General features: G+C 39.6%; 1 protein-coding gene across 1 annotated transcript in view; it reads right to left on the bottom strand.

Annotated features, from left to right (window-relative positions):
* The window catches only part of IL23R (interleukin 23 receptor), a gene marked incomplete at both ends in the record, with an annotated part of 66954 nt that overhangs the window by 15125 nt on the left and 33902 nt on the right, over positions 1 to 17927 (bottom strand). Inside the window, 2 exons of the mRNA XM_080693140.1 lie at positions 10986 to 11142; positions 15586 to 15731. Of these exons, the coding sequence (XP_080549266.1) occupies positions 10986 to 11142; positions 15586 to 15731 (303 nt within the window). The remainder of the gene's footprint in view (positions 1 to 10985; positions 11143 to 15585; positions 15732 to 17927) is intronic.

Genomic DNA, 17927 nt, shown 5'->3' with positions numbered 1-17927 from the left:
ATCTCGCCCAGTTAGCCCCTTCCTTATTTTATTTTATTTTTTGCAGTACAGTGTGTGCCACCATGTCTGGCTTCTTATTTTATTAAAATTATTCAAAACATCCTATTTGTGGCGATTTGATGCTTCATGTTCACACTGTACTTATTCGGTCTTACCCCTTTTGAGAAACTACTTACAGCTTGGTGGTTTTCAAATATCAACTGTGGACTCAAACGAAACTCAGTCCAAGTCCTGGTTCTACCACTTAGAGTTACATAGTCCTGGGCAAGTGGCTTAACTTTTCTATGACTTGGTTTCTTCATTTGTAAAATTGGATAATAGCAGTGCTTCACTCTTGAGGTAATAGATGAGATAGTTCATACCTTGATGAGATAGTTCAAATTCAGCACTTACTACCATATGTTACATAAACTGAAACCTTAATCAGCATTAGCTATTGCTATTGTGGTACTTTTAGATTGTTTCCACATTTTTTCTATTATAGTTGGCTTTGGAATAAATATCGTTGTACATAAATTTTCTTTCCATATCTCTGACCATCTCCTTAGCTAGATTTCTATGAGCACAATTTACTGGACCAAAGTATATCTACAAGTTTTCTGTTTGTTTGTTTTGCAATGCTGGGGACTGAACCCAGGGTAAGTCCTTTACCATTGAACTACACTTCCAGCCCTTCTATAAGATTTAGGCAGATCTTATAGAAGATTGCCTTTGCCAATCTTTGTGTCAAGGTCATGGAGGCCACAGCCTTGCCTCATAAAGGCTCTGAGCAGGGCTGATACATGAGTCTCTCTGGGCCTTTCTTTTAGATTCTAGATGTTCACGAAAGAGAAGTCATATTAAAAGAAACAAAAGATATGTTTTAAATTACTGGAGTACCACTCCTATCTTATTTTTCTTAAAAATCTCCTTTTAGCTTCTCTCTAATCTCCATCGTTTAGTAATTTAGCTGTATTACAGCATTTAAGTGCTATAGCCTTGTGGTTGGAATTCAACATCATCAGGCCAAGGGCAAAGATTTTACTGTAGCACATGTCAATTAGCAAAATGGAGACAATGGCCACCGCATCAGGTAGGCACCAGAAGCTCAGAACTGAGAAAATGATGTGTCAGCAACATAGTCATCACCACACCTTGAAAAACAAGTCGAGCAATGAGTCATTCTCTGGATTAGTGGATTATGTCATCCATGCGCATTCAGGATAGCAAGACACATTCAAGGGATTGTCCTCATATGTTGCTAGGCTGTAAGTACTGGGTATGTTCAGGGGGAAGAAGGTAAGAAAGGTACATATGGCAGGCATGTTGTTAAGGCAAAGAATAAGAAGAGGAAAAGGTAAAAAAGCAGCAGCCATCCAGAAAATCTCCCTAAGTGATATGGACCATACTGAGAGGAAGGTCTGTGGTGCACCTGGAGCCAAACTCGACAGGTAAGAATGGGGTACTATTCACATTTACCAGTGGCCAAAGTCTGCTCTTTGAAAGCACAGCCTTGCTCTCAGGTCTAGTGGACTTTTGCCATTTTTCAGTTGGCCAACGCTAGGACATATTCCTCATGATCTCTCTAAAATAGATGAGACAAGCAGAGCTTCCACTATAGGAGTCTCAGTAAAGCGGATTTTCCCTCCCTGCACACCTCACAACTGGTTATAAGCAGATGAGCTGAGCCTAGTTGGTCAGATGCCCCTCCCTCAACTCCCAGACTCCACACACGGACAGGTGACACACAGCTTCAGGGAACTACTGAGCATCCGATTCTCATGCAGTAGCTATAGCTACGTCCAGGGTCTGGTACCCACAGCTCCAGCGGGCTGTCCAGGCCTCGGGGTGGGCAGTGGCAGTGTCCACAAAACCAGCTGTAGGGTTCTCAGCAGATTCTTCCCAGCTGTGACTTTGCCCGTGGTTCTAGCCCCTGCTCACACTTGGAGTCTGCTCATGCCCATTTCGCCGGCCATTCTACCGATTTCCAGCCATCTTTCAAATAATTTACTTTCTACTTAAGATAAAAAGAGTTGATTTCCTTTGCTTATACCTAATCACTGTGACTAGTAGGTGGTGGGTTGGTGAGGGGCTGTGATGGGACAAACAAGATCTGAAGATGTCCGCCTTCTAGTCTCTGAAACCTGTGAATAAGGTTATCTTGGATGATACGAGGGACCAGAGATGGGGCCATTTTTCTAGATTATATGGGTGGATTCAGCAAAAGAATGTGTCCTCATAAGAAGGAGATGGGAGGATGAGAGTAAGAGGAAGAGATTGGAAGATGTCATATATATATATATATATATATATATATATATATATATATATTTTTTTTTTTTTTTTTTTCTTTCAGTACTGGGTATGGAGGCATTCTACCTCCAGGCTACATTCCCAGCTCTATTTTTTATTCTTTTTTTATTTTTATTTTTATTTTTTTTTTTGCAGGTGTGGGGATAGAACCTGGGGCATTCGACCTTCGGGCTACAACTTTCTGACTTATTTTTTAGTCTTTATTTTGAAACAGGGTCTCACTAAATTGCAGAGGACCTTACTAAGTAGCTGAGGCTGTCCTCGAACTGCGATCCTCCCGTCTCAGCTTCCCGAATGCTGGGATTACAAGCATGTGCCACCACGCCCGGCTATTTTTTATTCTTCATTTTGAAGCAGATTCTCACTGGGTTGCAGAGGCTGTCCTTGAACTGCGATCCTCTTGTCTCAGCCTCCCAAATGCTGGGATTACAAGCATGCGCCACCATGCCTGAATTAGTGCTACATTTTTTACTTTGAAGATGGAGGATAGGACCACAAACCAAGAAATGCAAGCAGCCTCTAGAATCTGGAAAAGGTAATGAAAGCAATTCTGTCTTGGAGCCTCCAGAAGGAACATAACCCTATCTCACCTGGATTTTAGTCCAGCAATATTGACTTTGGATTTCTTACTTCCAGAATTCCAAGATAATAAATATATGTTCTTTCATACTATTAAATTTGTGATGATTTATTATAACAGTAACAGGAACCTTTTATTCATGGAGAAGCATAACTTTATGCTCTGAGAGTGGAGGGCAAACCTCAGAGAGATCGTAGAACTCTTCTAAGCTGTTCTTTTATTTTCTGTATACTTTGTGATTTATTAGGGGCAGGGACTAAAGAAGATTAAATAAACCCAAGTGAAAAGTCTAAAATTAGTAGTATTTCAATGAACAGTGTGTATCTATTTAGCACAATTTAGCAACCAAGAATCTGCAAATTTATAATCCTTCTCCATATAAATGAATTACAAACTTCTTTATACAAGTGACAGAACTTTTGAAAAACACTGCTGTGTGCCACTATAAAATTTGTGTTATATTTAATATCATGTATAAAACCTATTTTTTTCACTAACACAATATATGATTTTTCTCTTTTAGCCACTAAAATTCCTGAAAAAAAAATTAACGAGATGCTTCAAGGAGTCATTGGTGAGGCAATGAGCAGTTCTTTTATGAGAACAAAGTAAAATGTCTAACAGCTTGTTCATGCATGCCTTCATCTGGAAAATTGTCAAAACCCAGTGTGCTATGATTTCTCTGGGAAACTTCTGCAAGTTGCAATGCAAGCAAGTTCATTAGTCCTTTTGAGATGTGAATGCCCTTCCCTCAGGCCTCTAACTTATTAAAAGGATTGTAAAGCCAGTGCCTTTATTTTTTTCTTGACAAAGAGCTCAGTGTTCCAGTGCAGGACTGAAAGCCACTCCTGCCTGGAAGTGCTTGCTTCACCTTCTTTACATTGGTTGTAGCAAATTTAGGGAGCTGACTTTCATATTTTCACTGTTGGTTTTCTACATGTGTAGAAAATTTTCTTTCCTCCCTTGGGGCACTTTCTGTACTACTTCAAGATCCCTGGGGGTTTGGGCTGTGGCTATCAAGGCTGGTGGGTTGGAGGCTCCAACATCAGCAGCCTTTGTGGTCCTCCCAATCAGCCAAAGTCTTCCAGCCAGAGGCAGGGCAGGGTCCAGGTGGAAGAGGTCATGGTGACAGGTGATTGACGGGAGCTGCTGCCTGGCATCCGGTGCATCTTAGATGCTGCACTGCTGGTCAAGGAGGCAGGATTGGCCAGATAATCCAGAGAAGGAGGAAGATGAAAAATGGCCAGGGAGTACCAGAGATGACTATCCAAGTCTCCCACAAGATCACTTTTTTCTGCTTCCCAAGCCCATCATTATTTTTTATATTTTTACTTTTTGGTGGTACAGGGGATTGAAACCAGGGACATTTTACCTCTGAGCTACATCCCCAGCCCTTTTTTATTTTCTGCTTTGAAACAGAGTCTCGCTAGGTTACTGAGAGTTTTGCTATGTTGCTGAGGTCCTCAAATCTGCGATTCTCCTATCTCAGCCTCCCAAGTACTGGCATTACAGGCATGGGCCACCACCTTAGCCGCTCCTATTACTAATGCAAGGGTTGGGCAATCAGGCCCCCCTTTTCTCTCCACATTTCCTGCCTGTGTAATCCTCAAGACACTTCCTTGCCCAGGGTGTGTCTAACTTACACTTCACTGCAGAAGCCTCACTCAGCAAGAGGGTCAGGGATCTGCATTTTTCAGCAAGTGCACAAGTATTTCTAATGCACAGGACCCACGGCTCCCATTCCGAGAAACATTGTGTTCTATATGTTTTACTGGACCAGGACCAGCTGGAAACCCATTGTGAATTGCTGTGTCCCTCCTGTCTTGGGGAGGTCACCTCTTCCACCTGGACTCTGTCCTCACCCTGTACTGCGCCCTCCCAATCCCTTCTCAAGCTTCCTGGAGTCCTGAGGTTTCCTTGCCACCACCACGCGGCCTCCACCCAGGCTTGTTTTCCACATCTTGTATTCATTACTAAGTAGGAACAGTCGATAGCATCTCATGGTTCTTTTCTCATGTGTTTGCATTTTCATAACCAGGCTGCACTAGAGATGAAGGCCCAGTGGCATGGTTTCCTTACTAGGTAATGCGTGGACAAGGATCTAGCAGGGTGGTGGAGGTGGGGCTGACACATTCCTCTTCTCTTAGAAAGGGGACAGTAGAGCTATAAATGCGGAGGGTGCTAGAATCCCAGGTGGAGTTGCGCCCTGCTCTGCCCCTCACAGTCCTGCTCGGGCCTTGCTTCCCACATCTGTACAGTGGAATCATAATTAACCCCCCTTTCTAGCACTGCAGTGATAACTAAAGGGAAATTCACATGTAGAGGGCATATCTTCATGCCCACCACATTATAAAAGTATTGTTATTTATTATCCTGAAGACACTTGAATTTAGTCACCTAATTGGCTTCTTGTTACTATGCCAGGATAGAAGAAAATAGGTCTCTAACCTAGAGATAATTCCCTTGTGTACCTTCCTTCCTTCCTTCCTTCCTTCCTTCCTTCCTTCCTTCCTTCCTCCCTCCCTCCCTCCCTCCCTCCCTCCCTCCCTCCCTTCTTTCTTTCTTTCTTTCTTTCTTTCTTTCTTTCTTTCTTTCTTCTTTCTTTCTGTGGTACTGGGGATTGAACCCAGGGGCATTCTACCTCTGAGCTACACCCCAGCCCTACTTTTTTCATTCTTTATTTTAAAACAGGATCTCACAAAATAGCTGAGGCTGGCTTTGAACCTACGATCCTTCTATCTCAGCCTCCCAAGTACTGGGATTACAAGCATGTGCCACCACGCCCAGCTGTATGTGCTGATTTCTAAGAGGTTGATTTACTTTTTCTTGTTTAGTATAAGGCTTTGCTTCCATTAAACTCAAAATACTTTATGGCAGGAGAAGAGATTAAGTCTTGCAAGTCATTTAACCCTTACTATAAATGAATGGGTTGGATCTTCCTTTCTTTCTTCCTTCTTTCTTCTTCTCTCCTTCCCTTCCTTCCTTCCTTCCTTCCTTCCTTCCTTCCTTCCTTCCTTCCTTTGTTATTTGTAGTAGTGGGTATTGAACCCGAGGGTGCTCTACCATTGAGCTACATTACATTTTTTATTCTGAGACAAGGTTTCACTAAATTGCCCAGCCTGGCTCAAATTGCCCAGGTTGGCCTCGAATTTGACATGTGCCAGCTGCAGCCTCTCAAGTAGCTAGGATTATAGGCATATGCCTTTTTAAAAAATATATACAGTGCTGTGAGACAGGTTTGGTGATACACACTTGTGGTCCTAGTATTTGAGAGGCTGAGACAAGAGGATCACAGGTTCTTGGGCAGCCTCAGCAACTTGTGAGGCCCTCTGCAACTTAGTGAGACCCTGCTTCCAAATAAAGAATAAAGCTGCCGGGTGTGGTAGCGCGCGCTTGTAATCCCCGCTCTTGGGAGGCTGAGACAGGAGGATTGCGAAGGTTCGAAGCCAGCCTCAGCTACTTAGTGAGGCTCTCGACAACTTAGTGAGACCCTGTTTCCAAATAAAATATAAAATGGGTCTGGGAGTATAGCCCGGAGGTAGAAAGCCGGGTTCCACCCCAGTACCACAAAAAAAAAAAAAAAAAAAAAAAAGAATAAAGCTGGGCATGGTAGTGCACACTTGTAATCCCAGTACTTGGGAGGCTGAAAGAGGAGGATCGCAGATTGACAGTCAGCCTACATAGTGAGGCCCTCCACAACTTAGTGAGACCCTATTTCAAAATAAAGAATAAAAAACAGGGCTGGGGTGTAGCACAAAGGTAGAATGCCCCTGGGTTCAATCCCCAGTACCACAAAAACAAACAAACCCCCCCAAAACAATGTTGTGTATCAATTCAGGGCCTAGAGTACATTAGGCAAATGCTCCACCACTGAGCTATAATCCCAGCTTGAGACCAGGTTTTAAAAGGCAATGAACAGGCAGAATGTAAAAGAGGAGAAGCAAAAAAGAAGGCAGGGGCGCAGGACCAGCCACTCCTCCCTCAGGATTTGCCCAACCTCCCTAGCTGAGCATAATTTTGAAAACACATTTTATTGTGATGGATCAATTCAGTGATATAAGAATTTTCAAAAGTCAAACAGAAAATTCCTGCATGGAGGGAACATGATTGCTTGGACTGTATTTCTTCATAAATAAGCTTTTTAGTTACTGCGAAAGTTTGGCCAGAAAAACTTCATTATCAAACTCACTGGCCAAATAAAGTAATATTGCAGAAATTATATATATATTTTTTCTGTGTGTGTGTGTGTGTGTGTGTGTGTGTGTGTCTGTGTGTTGCTGGAGATTGAATCCAGAGACATTCTACCTCTCTCTACCTCTGAGCTACACACCCAGCCCTATTTTATTTTTTATTTGGAAAAGTTTTTGCTAAGTTAATGTGAGCCTCCTCACTGTTTTTTAGTTGTTTTTTTTTTTAATCGTTAGGCAATTCAAACTTCAACTATGAAGTTTGAGTCCTTTGTCTTTATTCCTATTTTTATTTTTACTTATATTTACTCTTATTGTTGGAATGAAGCCTCCCCTTGGCAGGGGTCTTTTTGCCTTTGCTCACTGATTTTTCTAGCACCTTCTCAGTGCCTGGCACATAGTACAGGCTAAACGAGTACTTCATGAATGAACAAGTAAATACCTGTCTTTTGTGAAATGAAATGAAAAGGTAAATACCTTTTAAAAAGATAAATTATCACTAAAAATTGCTATAAAGCAATTGGCAACATGCACCAGCATCTTAGGATATGCACAATTCTTTTAAAAACATGTGCTTAACTCCTGATCCAAAAATTCTTTTAACCTAAAAAAAAGTTTAATATGAATCTATTCAAAATATCTTACTACAATGAAAATTGAAAACCAAAATAGCCTAGATATTATTTAAATAATGAAATGAAGCCAGGTGGCAAGGCCCATTCCTATAATCCCAGTATTTGGGAGGCCGAGACAGGAGGATTGCAATTTAGCGAGGCCTTCAAAAGCTTAGTAAGATCTTGTTTTAAAATAATAAATAAATAGCCTGGCGTGGTGGCGCACGCTTGTAATCCCCGCGCTTGGGAGGCAGAGACAGGAGGATCGCTCTGGTTCAGAGCCAGCCGTGCCCTGGTTTAGGAGACCCTGTTTCCAAATAAAAAAGTATAAAAAATAGGTCTGGGAGTGTAGCCCGGAGGCAGAAGGGCTTCCAGGAACCCCAGTACCACACACACACACACACACACACACACACACACACACACACACACACACACACAATAATAATAAATAAATAAAAAATAAAATGGGACTGGGAGCATATCTCAGAGGTAGAATGCTCCTAGGTTTAATCCAGTCCTCAGTCTCTCTCTCTCTCTCTCTCTCTCTCTCTCCAAACACACACACACACACACACACACACACACACACACACACGCATATGTAAATGATTATTTGAATTATAGCACATCTCTCTCTCTATATATATATATACACACAAACATATGTGTGTGTATGTGTGTGTGTGAGTGATTATTTGAATTATAGTACATCCATAAACTGGAATGCTGTGCAGCAGTAAATAGGTCTTTAAAAATTCAAAAAGGTTGATTAATTGAGCAAATCAAGATACAAAATAGTATTTACACCACAAAATCAATCATTAAAAATAGGTGTGTAGGGAAAATATTATTGATTTTATAGCTCTAGGATAAATACTATAATAAACTTGCATGGTTTTTACAAATAGAAAAAAAAGAGACTTATTATTTGTATTTTCCCTAGCATACTCTGAATGTTTCTCATCCAATGTGTCTCAGAAGTGGATTTATCAAGAAAACAGCCCATGGTTACCCTTAGCAAATGTGTAAAACTTGGATATTTTCAAGCTTTCAGGAAACTTTCATTTTAACCAGTATTTTTCTCTTTAGGAAACAAAAGATTTTCAGTTTAGATTGCTGTAGGGTAGCTTTGGTGTTCCACCTGCCTTAAACTTCAGATTGAAGACCTCTATCATTAAAGAAGAACATTCACAGTCCTATACTTAACTTGCAAAGTATTAAGATTAAATACTTTTCCACTTTGATGTAAGTGCTTAAAAAATGGATGAGCTTGTGGAGGGGTGGTGGGAAAATGCAGTGTCTGAGTGATCAGGCATTACTATCCACTAGGAACATGCTATTTAGCAAGTCATGTCTCAGTTTTTGCATTTGAAAAATATTGCTTATTATACTACCAGATATGTTTAGTGTAAAAGTCAAACAAGTTTATATGTGGTAGTAGTTTGTAAAAGATAAGTAAATTTTAGTTATTCATTTAGATAATCTTGCTATAAAATTCTATATTTTGTTGAAGTAATTGGGTTATCAACTAAATTATATTACTAAACTGTACCTAAATTCATAAAAACTCTCAACAATATTCATTTAAGACACTAAATTTAAATTTGAAACTAAATTTCAAAAAAGAATAGATTTTTATGATTGAAATGATTTTCTTAGTAAGGTATTTTGAACATCTGGGCATCAGGGGGCGCCAAAAGAACTTTTTGACTATTTGGCTTTGGGTTGCCTCTGCTTACTGAGCAGCCATTAATATTTAGAGTGTATGTCAAAGTGCATTTTTTAAGAGCAGGGTGTGGTGGCGCACGCTTGTAATCCCAGCATTTGGAAGGCTGAGACTGGAGGATAACGGTTCGTGGACAGCCTCAGCCACTTAGCGAGGTCCTCTGCAACTTAGTGAGACCCTGTTTCAAAATAAAGAATAAAAAAAATAGGGCAGGGGGTACAGCTCTGAGGTCAAATGCCCCTGGGTTGTATCCCTAGACCCGCAAAAAACAAAAACAAAAACAACAAAGTGCGTTGCAAACATAAAACAAATTATAAGTTGTTATAATTAGGGTGATGTTAATGATATGATTATGATTAAGTCCATTTCTTTTTTTTAAAGAATCACTGTTATAATAACTTTAATTTATCTTGCATTTTACAAAAGTCTATGAATGAGTTTTAAAAAGCACCTCCTCACCCCTCGTTTCTCTGACAGTCGTTAAAGTAGGCAATGAGTGCATGTCAACAGCTTGAGATTAAGTCCATTTCTGACAAGAAAAATTGAAACTTAATGCATAAACTACTTATGATATAAAGACATCTTAAAGTTTATGGGTCATTATGTAGAAGTATGACACATAATAGATTAATATAATTATTTGCTTACAATCAAAATCTACTTAGCTAAGAAACTATTATTTAATGACCTTACAAGTAAATGCATGTAAAATTAAACCGATAACATTAGGAAAAGGAAATTCTCTAAAGATAAACAGAGGGTCAGCTAGATCTTGTTGAGATCCAATTAATTCATGCTTAAGTGTTTTAATAGCTTTTGATTGCTTTGAATATGTGGTATTTAACAATAATTATTGATATTTTTTTATTTATGTCTCTTTTAGAACATTATATATTTCTAAACTCTTAATAACTTTTTAGAATAAAGTCCTAGATATTATATGCCTCACAAACATCCGGGTGTTTGTAAAAAAAAAATGCTGACCTTTGAGAATCTCTCACCATCGCTTGTGGAATCAGACCTTTGGGTAGTGAGGATTGTGGACATGAATCTTAAACAAGTGCCCCAAGGTTTTTTTTTTTTTTTTTAATGCCTAGGAATGTTTGAGAACCAATTTGTAAGTTGTAGTCAAAGCAGCAAAGCAGAATGATAATCTAAATGTTACCATCTAGCTGAGCTCACTGCCACACACTTGTAATCCCAGTACTTGGGAGGCTGAGATAGGAGGCTCACAGGTTCAAAGCCAGCCTTAGCAATTTAGTGAGCCTCTCAGAAATTTAGCGAGCCTCTCAGCAACTTAGAGAGACTCTGTTTCCAGATAAAAAATAAAACAAAATAGGGCTGGAAATGTAGCTCAGAGGTAAAATGCCCCTGGGTTCCATCCCCAGTACTTACACACACACACACACAAATTAATTGATTAATTAACTAATGAATGAATTAACTAATTTTAAAAAATGTTATCACCTTACATACAATGGTTTTATCAGTTTGGGTAGAAGTCAGGCAGAAGAAATATATGTACTTTAGGAAAGAGTCAGAAGTCAAAAGCCTTAAAGAATAAAATATGTAAGTACACTCACCTGTTTCAGGTGTTGTATGAAAAAAGGGTGGGCTCCAGGGCTGCCAGTACCTTTTACCTGTCTCTTGACATCTCACTTGAAATATATACTTAGTGTTTGGCTCCAGGTAGAATTCTAACTGTTGCACATATGTGAAATTGGTGTTAAACTCTTTAAGCTAAAATACATAAATAACAATAATAAAATGGTATGTATGATATGCTTTCAAAAAATAGTTATTCCACCTAACAAAAATCTATGGAGTCTGTACCATAGTATAGCCATTTTTCTAGACCCTGAAAAAACAAAGAAGATTGGTGCACTTTGTATAAAAGGTACATCATCATATACATGTTTTAAATACTGTGAAATTCACATTATCAGTAATTCTCTCAGGCTTTTCAACCTGAAGAAAATCCAAAATGTAATATATTTTAAATTTTGGAATAGCTGATCTTAATGAAGCAGAAAAATGGGGCACCTGTTGGCAATAGTTTGAATTTCTTCATTTGAATATTTAGATCAGTAATTCTTCCTGAATGATAAAATAATTTCACTTGCTCATGACTACTTTTTGAAAAAAAATCTACTCATACAACAAGCTGTTAAATTGGCCCTTACTGCAAATTTATACATATTTTTACAAGACCTCGTGTCGGGGAGAGAAGAGGGAAAGAGAGAAATATAAACAATGGTCTAAGAATATTGAGCTAGAAAAATCCTGTAGAAATAAGAAAGAAAATAGCTTAGAAATAAATTCATGAATGTTTCTTTCTGAGTTGCTATAACTGCAAAAAAGAAAACATAATAAAAAATGACCCCAAGCAGGCAAGTTCCACCAGGAGAGAGAAATCAAGGAAGGCATCTGCAAAGAATCTTCAGTGTGTTGTCATGTTTACTGAAAACAGTGAAGCATGATTGAGAGCCAGACACAAAATATGTCTAGAAATGTATTTATTCAACAACTGGGAGACAACTGTTACCAGATACGAAAGGGATAGTTAAAACATCAGGATGAAGCCGGGCGTGGTGGCACACGCTTGTAATCCCAGCGTTCTGGAGGCTGAGACCAGAGGATGGTGGTTCAAGGACAGCCTCAGCTACTTAGTGAGGCCCTCTGCAACTCAGTGAGACCCGGCTTCAAAATAAAGAATAAAAAATAGGGCACGCAGTGTAGCTTGGAGGTCGAATGCCCCGGGTTCCATCCCCAGACCCGAAAAAAACAAAACAAAACAAAACAAAGAAAACCCATCAGGATGAATAAGTGAATGAGGAATGAATGAATGAGTGAGTGAATGAATGAAGAACAACTTCATTTAGGAATTCTTCTGTTAAACCCAATCTTAACATCAATCTTTAAAACTTGCAATGCATTGAAAATGTAAATTCATGAAAATATCCCTTTTGGGGATGTTGTATTCCCTGAAAGATATCATTCTTATTTCATAACTCCTGGTCTTCTGAATTTTTTGCTATTTAAATATTAATGATGGGTCCTATTTAATAGCATATTTTGGGGCTTCCCAAAGAGAGATTTTACTTATTTTGCTAAGGATTTGACTTTCAAATGCACTCTGCTTCAGATCAGCTTCTCTTGTAAGAGAGCTATTATCTTTCAATATGTCACTTACATTTTGTTTACAGATAAGTTTTCTTGAAAAAAAAAAGACATACCCTAAGTACAGCCAGATCTCCATAATAGAAAGAATTTTTAAGAAATGTGACTGTGTATATGTACAGCATGCAACATATTATGAGAGACATAGTCATAGTAAAAAAAAAAAAGGCCTTTAGTGAAACAAATAAACATATTTATCACCTCAAACTGTTACCCATTTTTCTTTTAGGAGAGGCTTATTGTGTTGTTTTCTAATATGGTGGTTTTTCAAGGGTGGGAATTATCTACATAGGTCATTTGTTCTTAAATGTAAGAAGAACCTAGAAGACAGACTCACTGTGGGAATTGTTCTCTCAGCGCGAGAGTCTATTGGGCAGTTGTAATTGCTAAGATGATGTTTACTGTCTGAAGGAAATTTTAAGCAAGACTGGGTAGAGCCTACCAACTCCGTGGAGCTGGTCTTGTTTTGTAATCTAGAGTACACAGCAACTGGTCTTTCTTGGAGATGTTTATTTTCCTCTTGCAGTTTCCGAGTCATTACTGAAATCTCCATGTTCCACCTCATCTCAGCTACGCTGCTTGGGAATTCAAGAAGGGGCTGGAACTAATGAGACTGGAATAAGACCTTCGTAAATGTTCCCTAGAAAGCAATTTAATCTCCGGGGACAAAATCTGAAGGTTTGGTTTGGAGCAATTTATATTCATTCATTCATTCATTCATTCATTCATTCATTCATTTTTATTTATTTATCTATTTTGTGGAGATGGAACCCAGAGGCATTGTACCTTCAATCCACACTCTTAGCCTTATTTTTTAGTCTTTTAATTTTTGAAACAGGGTCTCACTGAGTTTCGAAGGGCCTTGCTAAGTCTGTCTGTGAACCATAATCCTCCTGTCTCCGCTTCCTGAATGCTGGGATTACAAGCATGCGCCACCATGCCCAGTTTCGGAGTCATTTCTTTCTTTTCTTTTCTTTTTTTCTTTCTTTTTTTTTTTTTTTTTTTGTGGTACTGGGGTTCCTGGAAGCCCGTCTATCTCCGGGCTAAACTCCCAGACCTATTTTATTTTTGGAAACAGGGTCTCCTAAGCCAGCGCGGCTGGCTTCGAACCTGCGCGATCCTCCTGTCTCTGCCTCCCAAGCGCGGGGATTACAAGCGTGCGCCACCACGCCCGGCCTTCGGAGCCATTTCTTGATAGATCAGAATCCCACTCTGCAATGACTGTCTTGCAGGACCACAGCTTCGAAGGGCTGCTGGTTCCCTTCCATATCTCCCAGTCTGCAAGCAGCTTAACCAAAGGGGCTGGAAAACACCTCTAGTTTGCTGATTTTTCAGACAGATATCTATGCACTGTCATCCCTGAAACATGGTGATGATTCAGAGAAAAAATAATAGTTGGCATGCACTGAATATTAGCCATGCTCCTGGCTCTGAGCTAATTTCCTGCACCATCTCATTCCCCACACCAACACACTCACACGCTCCTGAGGTAGGTGCTTATCTTATCTTGCTCCCATTTCACATATGGGAATAAAAAGGTACACTGAAGATAAGGAGTTTGTTCAAGGTTGCACAGCTACAAAGCAGCAGAGCCAGGCCTGACCTCTAAAGCCTGTGATCTTAGCACAGACTTTTCTGAGATAGCTGCAGGTCCCTTTGAAGTCAAGAGCCACCCCCCAGCACTGTCTGAGGTGAGAGAGGGACCTTGCAGTCTTTTGCATTCTACTCGCTTTCTTTCCTTTTTCTTTTTTGGTATTGAATCCAGGGGTGTTCTACTTCTGGGCTGTATCCCTAGCTCTATTTTACTTTTTATCTTGAAACAAGGTCTCACTAAGTTGGTAAGGGCTTCACTAAAGTGCTGAGGCTGGCCTCAAACCTGAGATCCTCCTGTCCCCGCCTCTTAAGCACTAGGATCACAGGCATGGGCCATCACGCCTGGCCTTCCCACTCGCTTTTGATTCTGATTTTCTTGTGTCCCTACGAGGAACAAAGACAGCACTTCTTTATGCATGAACTAGATAAAATTGACAGCAGTGGGTATAAAATAAAGTTCCATCCTGCCTATTTCTGACTTGCCTTAGGACATCTAGTACGAAATGGTAAAGCACATTTTTATGTATCAGTGGTTGTATTTAGAAGAAGCATAATAGAGTGGGCAGAATATAGGTTTTGGGTCAGAAACTATTCTTTCTTTTATTTGTTTGGTGGTACTGGGGATCGAAAACAGAAACATTCTACCTCTGAACTACACCCTCCAGCCCTTTTAATATTTTGTTTTGAAACAGGGTCTTGACAGGCTTCTGACGCTGGCCTAGAACCTGTGACCCTCCTGACTCAGCTTCCCAAGAACTGAGATTAAGGGTGGGTTCTTCCATTTTGTAACTATTCACTGGGTGCCTAAAGTGATGTAGGGTCTTTGAGGAGTACTTAGTTTCTGACTGTGTAAATTTAGAAAAGCCTGGCCTGACCCTGAACATTCATATAATCTGTAATCTCCTACTTACTTCAAATAAGTTAGTTTAATATTCTAATATTCTCGTTGTCTTCCTACGACTGTGTTCCCCTCAACCACCTAGTGAGGCCAGGCAGAGGACCTGGGAACAGAAAGATTTTTGTGTGTGTGTGATACTGGGGATGGAACCCAAGGGCCTTCTACCTGCAGACCTATTTTATATTTATTTGGAAACAGAGTCTCACTAAGTTGCTGAGAGCCTCACTAAGCTGCTGAGGCTGGCTTTGAACCTGTGCGATCCTCCTGTCTCAGCCTCCCAAGTACTGGGATTAGTTGGAGATCGATCAGTTAAGCAATTTACAAAGGCATCAAGTTCTTTTCAGGAAACATCTCTCAGTTTAGAAGCATATGGTAATCATTACTAAAACATGAGTGGTTTGAAATCACACAGTAAGAGGATTCACTGACAAGTCCACGGTGGGAACTGACAGTTGGCTTTTCTTTGACATCATTCACTCACATGCCAAAGAGTTAGGAAAAGTCGAGCTTACATTCCAGGTGTGGTTTGATGTGGCCTTGTGTCTCATTTCACAGGAAAGCTTTTCAATTGCGGTTTCACTCTTCCAATGAACGATGGTCTTAGCTACAGTAGCATTTACAGTTTCAGCCCTGGAAATGATGGATGCAGAAGGTATCACTAGGAAAAGAAAGAAGATAGCAGGTTAAAAACTTGCCCAGCTGGGCATGGTGGTGCACACTTGCAATCCCAGCATTCAGGAGGCTGAGACGGGAAGATCGAGGTTCAAGGACAGCCTCGGGTACTTAGTGAGGCTCTCTGCAACTCAGTGAGACCTGTTTTGAAATAAAGAATAAAAAATGGGGCTGGGGGTGTATCTCAGAGGTATAATGCCCCTGGGTTTCATCCCAGTACTACAAAAAAAAAAAAAAAGGAAAAAAAATGGAGACTGGGCTGAATAGATTTTTTCTTGATGATTTAAAAGACAAGACAAGATCCTTTGGTTGTAAATTAGATCATCTAAAATGGTGTTTTTATTTATTTATTTATTTTGCATTTTAACATGTCTATATATTGATGAGAAGATACCAATTTCTCACTGGGAAAGTTTTTATTATTTATTATTTATTTTTTGAGGCACTGGGGATGGAACCCAGGGCATTCAACCTCCGAGCTACACCCCCAGCCCTATCTTTTATTCTTTATTTTGAAACAGGGTCTCACTGAGTTGCAAAGGGCCTCACTAAATAGCTGAGGCGGTCTGCAAACTGTGATCCTCCTGTCCCAGCCTCCCAAATGCTGAGATTACACCATGCCCAGCTTCCTCCATTTATTTTAAACCAAACTCTAATAGTCCTTTCTCCTACTTCCCACTCCCTATATAAATACCAACTAAGGAAATCCCTTTCCCTTCCTCTCTCTCTTTGCTTCACAATCACGAGATGAGTAGCTTCTCTCACCATGTGCTGCTGTGACGATTTTCTGCCTCATCACAGGCCCCAAACCATAGACTAAAATCTGTTAAATTATGAGCCAAAATAAACCTTTTTTCTTATAAGTTGATTATTTCGGGTATTTTGTCACAGTACTAGAAAGCTGACGAACACATTATCAAAATTTATTTCAGAAAATTTGATTTGATAAGATCTTACATTGAGACCTCTCACAATAACATTCTTCTTCTCTTGTGTAACAGAAAAACTTGTATGACTACTTATATCTATTGCTAACTTGTTTTGTTCTCCATTAAAATAAATATATGCTTAAAAGTATGATTTGAACAAAATGATTGGTTCTCAGGAGATTAAAGGTTTACAAATTAAGTGCTTGTTCTATGATAATATCCTTCAAAAAACCCCAGAAATTATGATTGGTCATCTTACTAGTTACTAGTTGTTTTGTTATAGTAGGAGGAATGTTGTAACTGAAATCTCAATATTTCTTTTTTTTTTTTTCTTTTATTTTGCAGTACTGGGGATTGAACTGAGGGGCATTCTACCTCCAAGCCATACTCCCAGCCCTATTTTTCATTCTTTATTTTGAAACAGAAATTATGTTTCAAAACATAATAGTGAAACAGGGTCTCACTAAGTTGTGGAAAGCCCCACTAAGTAGCTGAGGCTAACCGCGATCCTCCTGTCTCAGTCTCCCAACTACTGGAATTACAAGTATGTACTACCATACCAGGCTGGAATCTTTATATTTCTAAACTGTATAAATATTTGCAAGTTTGTTTTCTCTGAATAGAATAATCATTGACACTTTTAATTTCTCCTATATTTGTTACAAATACATTTGTTAAGTATTTCTTTAACAGAGTTAAAAACCCTGCATGTAAAGCCTAGTGTGATAGCCCACACCTGCAACTGAACTATTCTAAGGCAGGAGAAATGAAAGTTCCAGGTCAGTCTAGGGGAAGTCAGGAGACCCTGTCTCCAAATAAAAAATAAAGGGAGTGGGTACAGCTCAGTGGTAGAGCACTCCTAGGTTCAATCCCTGTACTCACTCTCTATACACACAGTGTGTGTGTGTGTGTGTGTGTGTGTGTGTGTGTGTGTGTGTGTGTGTGTATGTGTGTGTGTTTTACTGGGGATGGAACCCAGGGGACTTCTACTTCCAGGCTACATTCCCAAACCTATTTAATATTTTTGTTTGGAAACAGGGTCTCACTAAGTAGCTGAGGCTGTTTTCAAACCTGTGCGATCCTCCTGTCTCAGCCTCTCAAGTTTACAAGAGTGTGCCACCATGCCTGGAAGTATGTAGGTTTTAAGAGATCATTAGTACAGTTTAATATTCTCTATCAGTTAATTTATTTTTATTTGTTCTACATTCATATTAATGATTCTTGTTATCTAAGGTATAAGTAGCTTATTTACA

Source organism: Muscardinus avellanarius (genome assembly GCF_963383645.1).
Source record: "Muscardinus avellanarius genome assembly, chromosome: 3".
In the NCBI taxonomy this organism is placed as follows: Eukaryota; Metazoa; Chordata; class Mammalia; order Rodentia; family Gliridae; genus Muscardinus; species Muscardinus avellanarius.
The sequence above is the reverse complement of the archived record's forward strand: the minus strand, read 5'-3'. Positions and strand labels throughout refer to the sequence as shown.